The 19,011-nt window shown below is 24.8% G+C and overlaps 1 protein-coding gene across 2 annotated transcripts in view; it reads right to left on the bottom strand.

Annotated features, from left to right (window-relative positions):
• Positions 1-16,851, bottom strand: part of LOC112597693 (zinc transporter 2-like) — a 34,142-nt gene extending 17,291 nt beyond the window's left edge. Inside the window, exon 1 of one of the 2 annotated variants that reach the window (XM_025343858.1) lies at positions 16,228-16,851. In XM_025343858.1, the coding sequence (XP_025199643.1) occupies positions 16,228-16,550 (323 nt within the window). In that variant the 5' untranslated portion in view covers positions 16,551-16,851. Of the gene's footprint in view, positions 1-3,758; positions 3,907-16,227 lie in introns of those variants that run through there. The other variant, XM_025343861.1, reaches the window with a different exon arrangement.
• Positions 16,852-19,011: the final 2,160 nt, after the last annotated feature.

Below are 19,011 nucleotides of genomic sequence, written 5' to 3'. Positions count from 1 at the left end.
TATTTTCTTCTAAAAAGAATATTTTCAACCACAAAATCCATGCAAAATTGTAAGATCAATACATTAATTGTTCCGCTCTGAATCTAAAATGTTTTTATCAAATTTTTAAAAATCATTATTTTATAATCAAGTTACGTATTATTAAAATACAATAATATTTCATAAAAATATAACAAGATAGGTCAATAATTATTATGTAGGTACACGGAATAATTACTATTATCTCCTATTATTTACTCAAAGTAATTACAAGGTTGAATAATAATTTAAATGCAGTATAATAATCATTATTACCTGGATTATTAGTTTTTAGGTAGCACTACTGTTATTAATTAAATGTATTTTTTTCAGGCATGTATATTATCATCAATTTTTATTTAGTTAATAAGGAACAATTTATATTATTTATTTAGATTACATATAACTGTAATAAATTTTATATTTATTACTATTGATTTTATCACTGTATAATTTCGTAACATGTAATTTCAATAATTGAAAGCATTAATTTTGTTTAAAATACAAATACAACTGTATTAGTGTACCGTGCAATGACAGCATTGAAGGGGGTGACGTGGAAACCATTCCTCCCCATTTTATACATTTCAACTTTAATAATTATTATAAATTATAATATACTTTAGGAGCTTGGGTTAGAAGCTTAGACTTGAACAGGTTAATAGTAAAATGTAGAATTTTATTTAATAGAAAACTCGTCATTGGGGCCGAATGGATATTGCTTCTCTTTTAGATTCTAAAGTTTATAAAATAAATTAAATGAATTACTGGTATCATAAATGATAATAATGTATTTATCTTACAAAAATATAAGAAAAGTAAATTTTATAAAAAAAAAACCATTTTTTTAATTTTTGTTATTATTTTTTTTTACATACTTTTCTTATCCATAATATTACTATAAAATAAAATATTAAACATTTGATTCATTTATAATAAATAAGTATATACTTGTTTCACAAATAAATTCAATTAAAACTTATTTGGTTTTATAAAATATTTTTAGTTTGTGTTTGAAGTAGATTTTTAAATAAACATATAATTATTTTTATGAGTTTTATTGTAAAATAAATACAATTTAAATAAATATTTAAGTAAACTCAAAGCATATATTTTTTAATTTTAGTAATGTAGTATTGAAAATGAAAAATAAGAACTGTAATACATATATTAGTACCTTAATTCTTTAAAACCATACTAACAATATGTTGTAAAACCTGTATTTATATTAATATTTAATAATATAACAAAATACCTAATTAAAACACTTTAATACACAAAAAGTGATCAATCGTATTATTGTCATAATCAATTAATTTAATTTATTTTCTAATTAATATTTTAGTATCTAGGAAAATTGTTGACAGGTTTGATCAGAATAATGTATCTTGCACATATTTTATGAAAACGTTAGTATTCAAGTATATGATTGTAATACAATAGTAATGACCTATGGTTGTTTTGTATATTATGATATAGTAATATAGTCTCATATTACAAGTTAAATATAACTATATCATTTAAAAATATTAGATTTTTGAAGTATATTTTATGTTAGACACGTTAATCATTAATCTAGGACACGCAAACTATTGTAAAATAACATAGATATACCTATGTGCCATTAAAAACAGGGATTAAACAAAATAAAAAAAATCTTGTTAAGACAAAATATTGAATTTTTAATCGTTTATAATAAAAGAAAAGTTTATCGAATTTATTTAAGATTTCTTTGTGGTATCAGTAAACGTATTTATATACATATTATCAAAGTATAATAATTTTTTCAGTGTAAATAACTTAGGATTATCGATAAGCTCTTTTTCTTGGATTTATATGGCGGCTAATAGGTATATATATATATATATATTTAATATTAACTTGAAAAAATATTTTGTCTAATATTATATAGTAGTTATTTAAAACTTAAGATAAAATATTTAAATAGTTTATATTAATTATTAGATATAATTGCTAAATTAAACTCTTGTATATGTATTAGTAAATAATGAATAATGACCCATAATGTAATGAACAATTATTTTGAATTCGAATATTTTTTTTTTATTTATAATTATATTTTTTTAAGGAGAGAGTAAATTTACAAATGAAAAAAGTTGACACTCATTCCGGTTACAAAAAAAAACTCTCTACTTACTATTATTTTTATAAAAAACAAATATGATGAAATGAAAGAAAAAATAATGTTTATTTTTATTACAAAGGCACATAAATAATTCTTTTAGTGTTTAACTTAAAAAGTACCAATTTAAATCAAATTAAAAATTGTTAAGAAACATAGATAATTTTCATAATAATAACAAAATACATCGTAAATAATAGAATATTGTTAGGTACAATATTAATTTTTTATAGTCAAATTATTATTATAAGACAAATATTAATTTTATTGTCATAATACACATATCTGAATTTCATAATAATAGAAAATCAGAACAAATATCAAATCACACAATATATTATTATCACATGTATTTTGAATACATAATAAATTTTTTTATACATTTATGCAGTATTTTTCGATCTTTGAAATAATAAGTGAAACATTTTTTAATTTTTTTCTAACATTTTGAAATGTAAATTTATAAGCCTTTAAAATTGTTTGAAGTATTAATAAATAGCCTATTTTGATTATAAATAATATTTATATATTTAATTTATAAACTTATTTTATTGTACTAATGTTCATAGTTAAAATGTTTTTCAATATTTTAATAATACTTAAATGGGTATTTAAAATATCAAGGTATGAGATAAGTTATATATTAAATGCTTTAATGTTAAAAATGTATTCATCATTTTTGGTCGTCAAAAGTCAAAATAGTTTTTTATTACTTGGCTAATTTCATTTATCACAATTACCACAACTAAACCATATTAATGCCATACTCCATTAAGATTCTTAATCTTTTCTCCTCTTATATGTTTTACTAGTTTTATATCAAAGCAAATTAATTGTCATTTATACAGTTTATAAAGATAAACTAATATAATACATTATTTTTAGAAAGACATTTGAATTAAATTATGTCAGGAAATATTATTTTTTTTATAAAGTTAACTTAACAAAACTAGTTATAATTTTTCCGATTAAAATATTGATGTTTACTTCAATTAATTTATTCTTATTCAACTTTAAAAATTATATTATTTATGTATTACTAATCATATTCAACATTGTATTTTAGCATAACGTATAGTCTTATCAAAAATTCCACTTAAAAAATTGTAGTTTAACCCGAAGAAAACGACTTTTTTAAATTCATTACAATTTACACGAACAAATCGTTGAATAATATATATTAAATACTCGAAGCAGAAAAGTAAGTAACGTCTTATTAAGTAGAGTAATTTCTTTTGTTTGTCCTCATATTTGCACTCTTATCAATAATTATTAATAAAAAAAAAAAAAAAAAAAAAAATGACAAAAGACTTACCTACTCGCGTAACAGTTTGATTTCAACGATCTACACGAAATGCGCAGAGACAGTTATTAATGTCGAATAATCGCTCGTCTACGTATCTACACAATATAATTGATATATAAAAATCGTGTAGAGAGAATACCTATTAATTAACGCGAAAGAATGAATTATTGCTCGTCCGCGAGCGGCACACGCTACGGCACTGCATCAATCAAACGTTATAATATACAATACAAGTAGGTACACTGCGGTGTAAAAATAAAATATAATTCAAACGATAAAATATTATAATACCGTTTTGGTAGTTTGGGTATGTAGAAATGGTAGCGCGTGAAAATAAAACGAATTCGGTGACGGAAGAGGTGCGTGACGATGATGATCGGTGCTGGTGGCGCAAGCGAGACGACCAACGACAGTCGAATGAACGGGCGGCAGTGCTCGCATTTCCATTTAAACTGAGTGCCGCGCGTTGTGACGGTAGTACGCAGTGTTTTTTTTTTTTTTTTTTTTTTTTTTTCAACGACGATTTCTCTTCCCACCGCGTGTATAATAAACGGTTTTACATTATTATAATATTATATTATGTATATACAATTAATTATTATCGTCGTCGGACTACGCAACGGTGTCCATCCCCCGACACCACGACTACCACGACGACGACCGGAACCCGTCGACGTAATAAACTCGCCGATTACATATTCTAAATAACTGTTATACCCACATAATATGTACACACACACACACACACATATATTTATATGTGTATATACCATATACGTACACAAATACCTATATAGAGACAGGTAAGGTTAGATAGGCGACGACAGTCTTGTAAAGTGTTCAAATAAAAGTGTTTTAATACTTGTTGTTTTTTCTTATAGATTCTAAGTGAAGCGATACATCTTTTTGGTTTTGCTACGATGTGTGATTTTTATTTATTTTTCCCGCTTGTGTCATCAAGTTTTGGAACAGAAAAAAATTCTTTAATTTCGAACTTTGAAAAGGTTGGCCTTTAGAATAACATTGGATATAATGTAATAAATTGTATTTTGAGAGAGTGATATAGAAGTATTTCTCGGAAATAGAAAAACCGGTTAAAACAAAAAGAAAATCACGGAAAACAGTATTGACGCAACACCAATCTTCGAAAGCATCAACTTTTTTTTTTGTTATAATTCAAAAATAAATATTCATTGCTACCTATTTTAAATGTTTATTAAATTTTATTTTAGCTATTTTTAAACATTTTTAAATTTTTAAAACGTTTTCGTTCTTTTTGAATTATTAATAGATGATTGACACATAGACTTTTTTTCCTTTTTACGATTTATGTTGATAATTTTTTTTCTCAAAGTTTGAAAATACAATTCAAATTTTTTATAAGTTATTCTTAGAAGTATACAAAATATCGAAAATGTTGTCACATTTTTCTAAATAATTAATTTCTAAATATAAATAATTTTTACGTAGAATACTGATATATTTTTTTTTTATAACATACCATGTAATTTATGTTTAAAAAATGTATTAACTTAACATTAAATATTAAAATATTAAAAGTTACACGAATTCAAAAGGGAGATTGACAACGGTAATTAATGAATTAATGATATTGCACATAAAATGTAAAAATTAATACGTAATTACTATTTTCAGTATTATTTATTCTGAATATCTTTTTGATTAAGTATTTATACGCATACGCTATGCATCTAAAGACAAAACAATTATTTTAATCAAGAATGTAAGTACCTAACCTAACTTATAGATAGGTAGGATTTTTCATACAGACTATGGAGTGTGTTTTAATTCACGTATAACGTCATATTATTGTTTTTTTATATTTAAACTATTATTATCAACCACCATCACCGCCTCAGCATAGTTTAAAATATAATATTGCTTTACATGCTTATAGAGGTACCGTTTTTAAAGAATTTTCGACAGCGTTTGTCACGGTCATCAAGAGTCAGGTTTTAACCACCGCTAAAGAATGCTTTCCGTAACACGCATTTGTACACGTGTATACCTACAACAAATATTATTATAATTTTTATACGTATAATGTAAATGTATTTTATTATAATTATATAAATATATGTGTATATATATATATATATATATATTTGGCAAATGCACGTATTACATATATTGTATACATATATTATTAGTGACCGACATTTTCGTATCGTTGTTATCAATAAAAAAATAATATTCAGCCGCGCACGTGCACTATAATATATTATAGTCATAATATTACGTAGAAACGGTATTTAAATATTTTAAATATTATTATACGAGTTAAAGAATGCAGTTTATATTAGGATCGGAACACTTAACGCTCAAAACCTAGTAATCGCCAAGTTCACGAATTTCTGCATATTACAGTATCGTTGTTATACAGAACGATTCACTTTGCATACTCACTCTCATTTTTACCACCAAAATACTACACTCACTGTTTTAGTGAACTATCCATTTGGGTGAAGAAATTTTTGTAAGCCTTTAATTTTAGTCATCAACCAGCTTATATGACTTATATCAATGGCATGCATCACTTTTCTCATAAAATGCAGAAGGGTCAATTCAAATCGCCACTAGGAAGTAAAAAATATAGCTATAATTAGTTTTCTTCAAAAATAAGATACCTTATACACACCTCCACTGTTCACTATCCTCTAAAAAAATGTAATCGAATTAAATAGTCTTGACCATTTTCCTCCATGTGATTCACATATTTTTTTAAATGAAGAGTTATAACTCCTCTTCAAATAAAAATATTGAATAAAAATACAATTTTGATTTTTATAGCTAACCCACAAAATTGTTTAATATTTATACGCTGAGTAAGTTAATTTTTTTCTTGGATAACCCCATAAATTTGAAAACTGTAAGCCAGCCTGTAAATTAAATAATATGTGAGATTTTATGGTCCATGAAGCAATAAATAAGTCGTATTATCAATCCCTTTTGGCTAACTGAGGAATATAAGTTGCTCTTATAGAAGTCGACATATTTTAAAAACTGTTAAAACTTATTAAAAAAATAAATAAGTTTGAAATTCCATAGGACACTACCCAAAGATATTAAAATTATTTAAAATATAGTTATTAAATATAAAATTTCATAACAGAATTTGAATAACTGCATTTTTGAAGGATAAATGTAGGTAAACATGTTTAATGAATTTCTCTGTATGTAATATATGACGTATTTTCGATAAACGCGTATGTATAACAGTAAAATAGTAAACAGAATTATTCATATAATTTGTAATGTAATTATATTACTCATTTTATATTTAAAAATGCCCCAACACAAAAGTTTGAATGACACAATTTTTCAAAACACTTGAATTAAATTCTAGAACCACCATAATACATATTAAAAGTTTTTATTTTGATATCAAAAAAAGTTACTTGTAAATTTACCTGTATAAAATATAGATTAGAAAAATATTGATGCGATCCATTAATTTAAAGTTTATAACTAATAAAATAATACACATTTTTAATTTTAAAGATAATCTATAATAACACTCGTGTTTGAAGCTTAGGAAAAAAAAAATTAACATATTTTAATGTATTATGTTTTAATTTGATTAAAAAATTGTATTTAGAATGTAATCTCATATACCGCATTAAAAAACAAATCCATTTTCTTGAAACATTGAAACAATTAAAAATTCATAAATATATAAATGCATAGTCTAAAAATTGATTGACGTTTACAATTATATACTAAAATATACCTACAATACCAAATAATTACAAAATGCAATTTAAAACAGTAGATACAATAAAATAACTATACGATAAGATTAATTGCAATATGATACATTAAAATGTATATCTAAGATCACAAATGCGCCCATTAATATAATATATAAAACTATAAACAAATTATTAGGTTTTTTTTTTAAATATTAAATACAACCTTAATCAATTAAAAAAAAAAATATGTATTAATTAAACAAAATTTGTAAATTTTATATACAACACGATGAACAACGATAAACATCATATAATACCATTTTCTTACTTTAAATCCCTATCTAAAAGTTTAAAAATGTGTAGGCTGTAATACTTTAGAATGAAATAACTTAGTTTAGAATAATTGATATTTTCTAGAAAATAGTTAATTAATTTTATGATGTATATTGAATTATTTTTCGACTGATAATAAACACACACACATATATGTATTTAATAATTTATTTAAATATATTTAAATAATGATTTATTGTATATTAATTATTTTTTTTAATAGAAGAATAAACAAACACATTTGCAGTAACATTGATTTTAGTGGTGAATAATTTGTTATTTAAATTTTTAATTAATAATTATTACATTTAATAAACAACTCGTTAAAACCGCACTTATTAGTGGCTTGAATCAAAATATTTTGACAGTTATTGTCACAATTAGTCTATTGTCTTACACTCAGAAAAAATATTTATTCAGAAAATCAAAAATTTCTACTGTCTATTATCATTTATGAACTAAATTATCAGTCTTACATAAAACTATTAAAAATTTACAGAAAACTATAAAACTAATAAATTACTTACTCCACACAAAAATTTAATACTATACAAAAATACTTAAAGTTCAATATCAATTTTCTTTTCTTCATAAAGAATTAAAATATAAAAATCATTTTTGCATTTCCTTTAGTTCAAAAATACAGTATCCAGCAAAGCATGCATATCATATTATTATGAATTAATTTATATAATTAAATTAAATTATATTCTTAATTCTTAAATGATTAATTTATAGTTTTCATTTTTATTCATCAACAGTATTGTACGTGTAAATCATATTGCGAATAGCCAGGAATAAAAAGATTTATTATGAGGCCATGCCGGGACATTGGCAGCGAGTGCACGATTGCATAGAAAATAACATTGATCCTTCAATATTTGCGATAACCTTGTGGTTTCACCTTTACGCAGACCATACTAAGCTTAGGCTTAAAAAAATAGCGGCAAATTTGTTCTTGTAAACAGCATTTATCTTTCAAACAAATACCTATACAATTTGTACATTATTATAAGTTTAATAATGAAAGACACGTTGAACTTGTTCAAGGACAAATGCAAATGTAATCACCATGCTCCATCTTCATCAAGATGACTTTCATCACTTCATCACTCAAAGGCCTTTTTAACATTTAATATAATACCATGTTATTGTGCCATTTTGTTTAGATACATAAATTGCATATTACTTAAATTTTAAACAATAACGATGAACTAATATTAACATTACTTAAATCTTTCCCCTTAAATTAACTTCAAAATTAAGGTGCAATTAAAATAAACAAGGCAGTGTTTGATCAGAAAAATGCAGTTAGCTACAAAAAAAGGACAAGTCGTTGACTACCATAACTCATAGTGACTTATATTAAATTGATTATCACTTAGTCATAAATCGTGATATATGTTAGATTATGATGTGCGTTTATATTAACAATATGATTAAATTTTATTGTATTACTTTTAGTACTTATTGTATTTATTTATTTATCATTAACAATGTTCTTTACAAAAAAATATTTTTTAAAAATATTTATTGCAGTTTGAAAATCCGTATTATTTCGATTTATTTTATTACCTAGTAGTATTTTATATTGCCATTTTATTTTTTGTTTATATTTTATTAGTATTATTTAACAGTAATCATAAATCCCTAGCTCCAACACAAACTATATACACTTACAGGGGGTAGGTTAATAAAATCCTATAAATAATTATAATATTTAATCTGCAATATATGTTTGATTATTAAATAAAATATAAATTAATATATAATAATAGCATTGCGGACGGATTATGTGAAGTACTCGTATAGAAAAAACGCGCTATTAAAGAACTGTACTGATTTAACAACGATATTATCTTCGATGTTTCTAAAACAATGTTTTTATTTTTATGACAGATTTTGTTATTACATATCTGTCAAAATAATGTAACAAATTACATTTATACTGATAATATTTAAAAATTTAAGAAGTACGAATTATTAATTATATATTTATATTTATATCTAAAATATCGATTTTACCAAAAACATTTTCTATGCTCCTAAATAATAAATTAATAGTAGATTTTTACCAAATATATTCTAATGTAACAAATTAATTTAGAAAGAACCACTGTGTCATTACAAATTTAACTATATTTAATCATTCAGTACAAATATAAATAATCTATATAATAGAAACTTATTAAATTTGGTATAAGAAATTTTTTTTCACGATAAATTTCGTCTCTTCTATTTAATAAAACCCAATCTATAAAATATAAAATAATACTACATTTTCTGTAAAATATTAATTATCCTAAGAGTCTCTCAAGGTGATCATTTACTTTTTCTGTTATTTATTAATAATATCACAGAATTATGAATATACTCAAAAATATTACTATTTGTAGCTAATACCAAAATATTTTAATATATATCAAATTTTAACGATATTAACGGCTAACAATCTGATATAAATAATTGTATTAATTAGTTTAGAGTAATAAACTGATGATAATTTTTATAAATATAAATATAACTTTTTCTTAACAGAAAAGCTTACAATTTCAAATATTAACTAGATAAATAAATAATTAATTATATGAGTATGATTTGACGGCAAACTATTATATAGTGACAATTTAAACAAAAGAAATTGCAAACATTTTGTTTTCGTAACCTCTCAATTACCTACTTTACCACGCCACTAATTGCCAGATCATATTTCTTTTCTTATTTATAAATATTTATCAATTACTGATGTCTAAACAAATGTAGAGTTTATTAAAATAAATAATAAATAATACCGTTTACATTCTAATTAAACTTCTACAACGTCATTAAAATATTTAATAATCTATACAAATTATAAAATAAATATGTATAAAAGAGTTTCAATTATTAAATTTCTTTTTATTGATCATTAAGTAATTCAATTAAAAAAAAAAATAAAATAATTATTGAACAATAAAATACATTGAACAGTAAAATATAATTTTATTTTCATAGTGAGTAAATCAGATCACAAAGTAACGAATATAAAGACAAGACATTCATCAGCATAATTATAACAATTTAGGACAGGAAGAAATCAGTAAGATGAAAAGGTTTAATTATATATTGTATTTAATAGTTCACCAAAGCGAATAAAATATATTATAATAATATACTGCCATTCCATTGTTAAAAAATTGTAGATAAAAAAATTATAGTAATTTAAGATTTAAATAAAGAATATAATTTAATAGCACTGAGAAAGCAAAATTATTTTAATGACCGAGTTTTAGAATAAAATAATAACGTGAAAAAATAGTTATATAAAAATAGTATAAGAAACTCTAAATCATAAGAGATATTTTGAGATAATTGGTATCAAGTGCTTACCTATCGTTTTCTAAAAACTAGACACCACACTTATTTTCATATTTTACAAAATAATACATATTATAAAGTTGTAATTCATCAATATTATAAATTGAAATAGATTTAAACTATGAATATAATATAAAAATGTTTTATTAAATTACATTTGTACATTTTTACAATCCTTTTAAGATTTTTCAAGCCCATAGATGAGTTTCAGCATTAGTAAATTAAAAAAGGGTAAATTATATAATTGAGGTATTTCTGTAATGGAAAAAACTAAATTTAAACTAAATGATAAATAATTATTATATTTATAAAAGAATTCTAATTTGTTGAGCAGATACACACTGTATAAAATTATTTTTTAAGGACATTTTATAATTTATCTATTTTTGATATTTTTAGAATACTGTAAAACCAACTTATGCAGAACCTTATATTCAATTTTCAAGTTTAAACTATTAAGATTGAACATTTCATAAGTATTAAACTATAAAATAATTCATAAATGTTCATAATTTTTTCAAAATTTGAACTTAAAATAACGCTTACATAAAAAAATAAATATAATGACCTTGTATTTTCAATATTGAATAATTTCTATACTGATTAAATAATATTATATGAAAAATATTGTATTAAATTTTCAAACTATTTAACTTATAAACAAAAATATTTAAATTCAAATATGACAAGTACTATTTTGTTTCCATGATAAAGTATCAACTTATTTAAAAATTATAAAATATTATTCCGAAAATTCTATATATTTTTGATTTAAATTTAAATTGTATTATTTTAAATAATACAATACATATTATGATCCACTGCAATCTGCTGGTTAGATTAACTACCCAACAATAATTCGTTTCCATTGAAACATGATATCAAATACATTTTTAGACACTAAACAAGTATATTATCTAGACATGGCGCACCGCAATACAAATATTTACGTAATATAAATATGTACTAAATAATAAGTATACAAATTTATAGTCGATGGTCATAATAAATTATTCTAGGCATATTTTGACCACGTAGGTAGATGTATTTTCAAGTACTTATAACGTTGCACAACAAAGCTATGAATTACAACTCATATATAATAATTCTTCACCACGACAAAAACACAATTTACAATTTTTTTTCTCGAGATTCTTGGTATAAAATCCAGCAACTATCAAGTATAATAATTTAGATTTTTGTAAAATTATATTATCTTAAATTTAAAATCAGCATGAAAGTGCACTTCCATTGTTTGTTTACTGTTATAAACTACCCATGTACCAAAACAATGAATTTTATTATACTTAGATCAAGATTTTGATCGTATAATGCAGTATATTATTTTTTTGTTAAACCATAAACATTACATTTAACGAAAATCACAAGAAAATAAATGAAAAAATCCCAATGAAAATTAACAACACTATAATTTATCCAGAATAGCTATATGACATGGGGATCAGGAGGTTGGATTCTATCACTGGATAAGTTTTTCCTTCTTATGTAAATATTTCAAAAGAAAAATATATTTTATGATAAAATTTACATATTTTTCTATGTTAAGGTTGTAAACATCTCAGATTTCTTATTAAAATAAAAAGAAAAGAGATTATCTATATGGAGTAAATATAATTTATTATATTTATTAAAGAAACTATAAATAAAGTATAAAACAATAAAATATTTATTGAACCATAATACTAAAATTGAATAATTTAAACAACAATCAAAAACTGTTTAGAAAATCATCATCGGCGACTGAATGAATCTAATATTATAAGAAAAAATAGAATAAATAATGTAAAAACGAACACTTTTTTAAATGCACTTTAATAGGCAGATGTTAGGAGTTTCTAACAAACGAGATTATATGAACACGACATTTTTTCTGATTCTCAGTGAACGACGTAGTTTAACCAACATAATATTATATTATGTACATATAGGTAATACATGTTGCATCATAAATGTTGTACGAGTAGGTATATTATACATAATATAATAAACATAAACTATATACGAGTAGGTAGTAGGTGCATTATATAATTCCACATTGATTTTTGTCGTTGTCCCTACTCCAAATATTTATATCTATATGAAATAAATAAACGCTATTTCTTACTAATAAAGTAGTTAATAAATAATATTTCAAATACAAATCGCATTGCGTATTCAATATACAAACCGGTCTTAATGACAGTATAGATTTATCTGTATGATTCGTGGATGAATACTCGTTTATTGTATTATGATTCGAAACAAAATGTATTATTTTTTTTTGTTCAATGGAAACGTTCTAAAAGTTCATTGCCATCAAGCATCTATAATACGTAAATTGTAGTTAAATGTGATTATTAATTTTCTTCTTATTAGGTATACTTATCGAATTAACATTATATTATATATTTATATTGCACCTTGTAAAGTTGATTAATGATGTATAACTTTTAACAAACAACAATAATTTTTAACATAAATTAAATGTATATAAGTAACTACTTAGAATAATATCTTATACCTAAAATAGACTATATGAGTAATTTAATATGGTTACAATCACTAATAAATCTTTGTATATTGGCTGAGAAAAATAGAATTTGAAAAACAAAAATATACACATGATTTTCAATGATTCTACAAAATAGAAACCAAATTTCATCTGAATAAACCTTAGAAATTTAGATCAATCTTAATTGAAATATAAAAATGCATTGCTATAAATCCGTGAATAGTTATTACACATTTTAGACAATAATATTATACAAACATTAGTATTTATTATATTTGATAAAATAATAACGTACGCAAAAAAAAATTAACTATTAATTCATAAAAGTTATTATATTTTACTCTTTTATTTTAAAGAATAATCATACTTTCTATACCTACAATTGATTTAACATCTACTATCTACGATAAACTTAAACATAAAATACGCTACCATATTTAATAAACAAAATGGTAGTTATCAAGCTGTAATATATAATAAATAAAATAAAACGTGATTTAAGTAAATAAAATAACATATAATCACAGTATAAACAGAGTTATAATATCATATTGTTTTATGTTAGTATTGTTATAATATTTAAGCAGATAAAATATATCAATTTACATTGATGTCTGAATATTAAAATTATATAAAAACTATTTTTTTTGTAAAGTAATGAAGCAAATATTTAAACATTTTATATTTTTAATACATAAATAACCATATTTAAAATAAAATATACAGTTAGGTATGTCATAAATCGCAATAATTACATTGTTAGTTAAATGGATACTGTAGCTCGAAATTTTTAAAATAAAATGACAATGTATGAAGTAATGATAAATGTATTTTTAATTATATAGAATTTTCTCAGAAAAGATAATAATTATTTATCTAAAACTATAATATTATTTATTTTGCAATATGCTTTAATATTTTTCTTTAAGTTTTACTAATAATAAAACAATAAAGTCAGAAGAGAGATGTTATAAAGATTCATAAAATAAATATAAATATAATATATATATATATATATATATATATGAGGTATATGTAATATGTTTATTTTATAATATGCAATAGAAATCTAGTATTTGTATTGTTTATACTTTTAAATAACAAATTAATACATAATTTATATTATATTTTTAATTTTGCATTTCAAAGCAAATTATTTTCCTGGGAATTCAAATTTAATTTTAAAAATTGAAATTTAAAATCGAATTTCAAATGAGTAAGTTATAATTATGTAAAATTGAAATAAACTAATACCCTAGTGCGTAATAGCACAGGAGTATCTACTTAAAAAAAATATTGTTTCCTTGCTCCACTCATCACAACTTTATAAGATAACTACTTATTAACTACTTGTTTGAAACTTAATTTTAATGAATTGAAATTCTCAGAAAAATATTCTATTTCGGAATGTAAAATGAAAAATAAAATTATGTATTATAGTACCTATAAATTAAATACTTGAAAAATGTTAATATAAACAGTAAAAATATAATTTATTTTCAAAAATGTTGTATTGTAAATAATGACATCAAATTGTGTAAAAAAACTATGTTCAAATATGTAGATACTTTTCGAAAAAACAAGTATTTCTCTACTTTTGAAAATAATTTTCCTATTTGTATACAATTTACATGTATAGGTACCAACTACCTAATAATAAATGTCTATAAAAATACATATATTTCTTATATATTTTTTTGTACGATATATTTTAAGTTTTAATCCTATTAAATAAAAATAACTAATGTATCTAACCTAACCTAAACGTAATTTAATTTACATACTAAACAATCGATAATATTTCTGATACTTTATAATTTATCTATGATTTAGTTGTTTATATTATATGTATTTATTTCATTCGAAAAATAGCTTGTAAAGTATATTATTTAAATGGTCATCAAGAATACTTAAGTATCTATACAATTATTATTGAAAAAGTCATATGAGAAATTAGTTATGTGGCATAACTATTTTTTTATACATGGGTAGATATTATCATATTATTCTGTCTCACATCTTAAATTATACCTGCGCGATACATTGCGTATTTCGTTCACTACGTTTTACACAAAATCATATGACTATATGAGCTTACCTACCTATAGTATCTATATCCACATGTCAACTTTATAAGCAATTTATTCCTATTCGTGTCATTAGACAAAAATGTTTACTTAACGGTTAGTTGTACAGTTTTATACACGTTTGTAAGTTGTAATGTTTCTACTCTTGTTATTTTATTCGCATAGGTAATACGTATGTAATAACAATTATTTTGGTTTATTGTAAAGTTTTATAATAAGTAAATAAATAAATCTATCTTAATTTTGACACTAAAATCTGATGTTATAATACGATCTAACCTAACGTATGACTACAGTGGCTTAAAAGATACCTACCTATAACCAATATAGCATAACACAAAGTGCGACGTCGCGTATAATTATATAACAGCATCTCGGCATTGATTAAAAATACCCAGCTAGTGAACAATCCGTAGTATTAATAAATCAATGACAGCGATGACTTTGACGTGTACAAAATATAAGTCTAAATTGGAATTCCACGGAACAGTAAGCTCGAGAAAAATGAACACACAACGACACGAGAATGCATAACGTGCATTGTGATTATCTATATTATATTATGGTCCACGGTTTGCCCAACTTTAAACTTTGTAAATATTAAAAGTTCGGTTGAAACTAATGACAGAACTTTGGTGTAGGCGGAATTGAGGGATTAGTGAAACCACAAAACGTTGTTATAGGTAGATAACTTATAAATAATAATAATAATAATAATATAGCGACCGGCACTTAAAATTCGTACGAGATTTACTTGCCCGTCGACGGCGACTCTATCTGCGCCACGATCGTTGAAGCCGCTTCCGTCTTCGTCAGGATACGCAGCCTTCCGAGTGAGCAATGGCGTCCGATCAGTGACACCGTTGTCAGCGGTGGAGGATACGGAGGCGTCAGTGTCTGGCGTCCGCGATCCACGACGTTCCAAGTCATCGAATGTCGCTCCTCCAGCACCGACTGACGTCGCCGTTCTGTGTTGTTGTTGTTGTTGTTGTTGTTGTTGCCATCGTCGTCGATCGGAACCGTCTTCTTGGGAGACGGCTGTAAACTCAGCGGGAGGTTCAGTCGCGTCGATGACAGACATTTTCGTCGACGACCACCAGCACTCTGAGCAATACGGTACAATGTGTAATATTATAGGTTAGGCCGATCGGTTGCTGCGGACGGACGCCGAAATCTCATTCGAACGCGAAAAATATTTGATAACAACGGTCAATGAATGAATAATTATATTGTTATTACTATGATTATTAATGTCGTCGTTGTTGTTGTTGTTGCTACCGTTTATCACAATATGGACTGTGACTGTGTGTACGACATATAATAACGTTATTATGGATATCAAAAAACATTCGACGGACGAACCGCGTGAAACGACGCGCCGACTCTTATCACGGGTTAATAGTTCCCCGCGGTTGTATAACATGATATTGGTACTAAAAAATCTAACATAATACAATATCATTATACATGTACCCCGTAGGTTCGACGAACCGTGTGCGAGTTCGATCATTATCGCGGTATAATAATAATGATAATTCGAACATCGCGGCCCACCCAGAGGTATACGTGCAGCAGGTGTCTATGTGTCTTATTTGTACAGCTGATTCGTGCGTAATGCGTAGGTACGAGCTTTTTATTTTTCAACGTACGTACCTACCTGCGCGCGGCTCACCGCCGAAAACGCTGTTGCGCCGCGGGCGGGCGGATGGCCAGCGACATAGTAACGTTACTTCTCATTGTACGGATATTGTAGAAATGCATTATAGTAACTGATATAATAATAGTTATGATAACTGTAATATTGCCACAGTCGAAAATAGTATTATAGTGTACTGCCGTTAACCGGTGCCTACCATCGGTTGTGCAGAGACGGCCACTCTCGCGCTATATAGCCAGAGCTTCGGCCCGTGCTGTTTGGTCGTCGAGCAACACAACGCACCGGACCGCGGTAGGCGGTTGCCTAACCGAACGAAAACGGTCTGCTCGAAAACAACGATCACTATATATTATAATAATACGAGTATAATATTATATATTATATACATTTTGTGAGCGACATTTTCACTTGTTGAACATCGAAAACAATAAACATTGTTCCCGATTAAGCGACAAACACTCGAACGCAATTTCACGGTTATCCACGTCCGTATGAAAGCGGATATAAACAAATTAGTGAAAAATTATATTAAACATCCAAAGATCGCATTAAAACTATAAATGTTTGTGTGTTTTTTCATTCGAAAATAGATTATTTTTTTTTTATTTAACACGATTATAATATAATAATAATTTTTTTAATTTTTTGTTGCCATTTTATTCTTTTCAAAATTTGTCAATTAAGATAACCAAACAATGGAACTCGTGGTATGATTTTGGTATCAACATATATATTAGTATTATATGCTAAAACTTTATTCGTACATTTATTTTAATTTTCAATGCGGCCTCCAATAAAAAGCTAAAAATAAATATAGCCCACGAAAGTAGAAAGGTGCGTCGACGGTCTGATGACGCTCATGAATGGGAAACATGGAAGTATACATTTTATTAATAATCATACAACTTAACGAATTGTAAAGGCAGAACCAAAGACGCGAAAGCGAGTGTAAATAATGAGTTGAATTGTGAATAAAGTGTTAAAAACTGTATAACATGTAGATGGGTATGTTTAATACCTCAGTTTGTACTGTGTTCGAAACGCCAACCATATCTGGATCGATGTAGATACTAGATGTCGTATCATGACACAATAGAAAAAAACAAATTGACATGGTTTGAATGAAATGATAACACAGCAGTTTACTATCTACTGATAAAGGTACCACATTTAATAAAGATATTGTACGTGCTCTTTATACTTAATAATACACGTATAAAGTAGCACAGAATATTATAGTAGAACAAAGTGTACATAATTATATTCAAAAGATAATTCTTCGAAAATTTAAATTTCCACTAATTTTCAGCTGGAAATACATATTTCTGACCGCTATGTGTGATTTTAAATTTTAGGAAAAACCAGAGTCTTTTGGATTTCAATACTTAGCCAATACAAGTACATGGAAATTATGTGCTTTATACAAATGAAAATACGCGTTTCTAGATGTTTCATGAAATAGTTATGAACTAGTACGTAATAACAACTCTAAAGCAAAGGATCACCTAAAAAAAAAAAAAGACACAATAAAATGGGATATAAGGTTAATCTTTAACCTCCCTTACCAGTACACTACTTCAGCATTATCCTGAAGTTAACACGAAAATGCAATTCCCAGTTCTTAATGACTTCCAATAATTTTATTTTTATAATATTGTATTCATCGTCAATTTATACTTTTATTTAAACGTAAATACCTAGACCTCTACCTAGAGATTTGATAAGAGATAGCTAATATTTTTTTATTCTAATCTCACTTATATTTTTTCATCAAGATAATCAAGAATTTTTCAACATTTACGTTTACGATATATTTAAACATGCATATTTTAAAATTGATTATTAATTAACTGGATACCTTGTACCATTACAATATAAATTATAA

This window comes from Melanaphis sacchari, unplaced genomic scaffold, assembly GCF_002803265.2.
Source record: "Melanaphis sacchari strain LSU unplaced genomic scaffold, SCAv2.0 Contig43_pilon_pilon, whole genome shotgun sequence".
Classification (NCBI taxonomy): domain Eukaryota; kingdom Metazoa; phylum Arthropoda; class Insecta; order Hemiptera; family Aphididae; genus Melanaphis; species Melanaphis sacchari.
The sequence above is the reverse complement of the archived record's forward strand: the minus strand, read 5'-3'. Positions and strand labels throughout refer to the sequence as shown.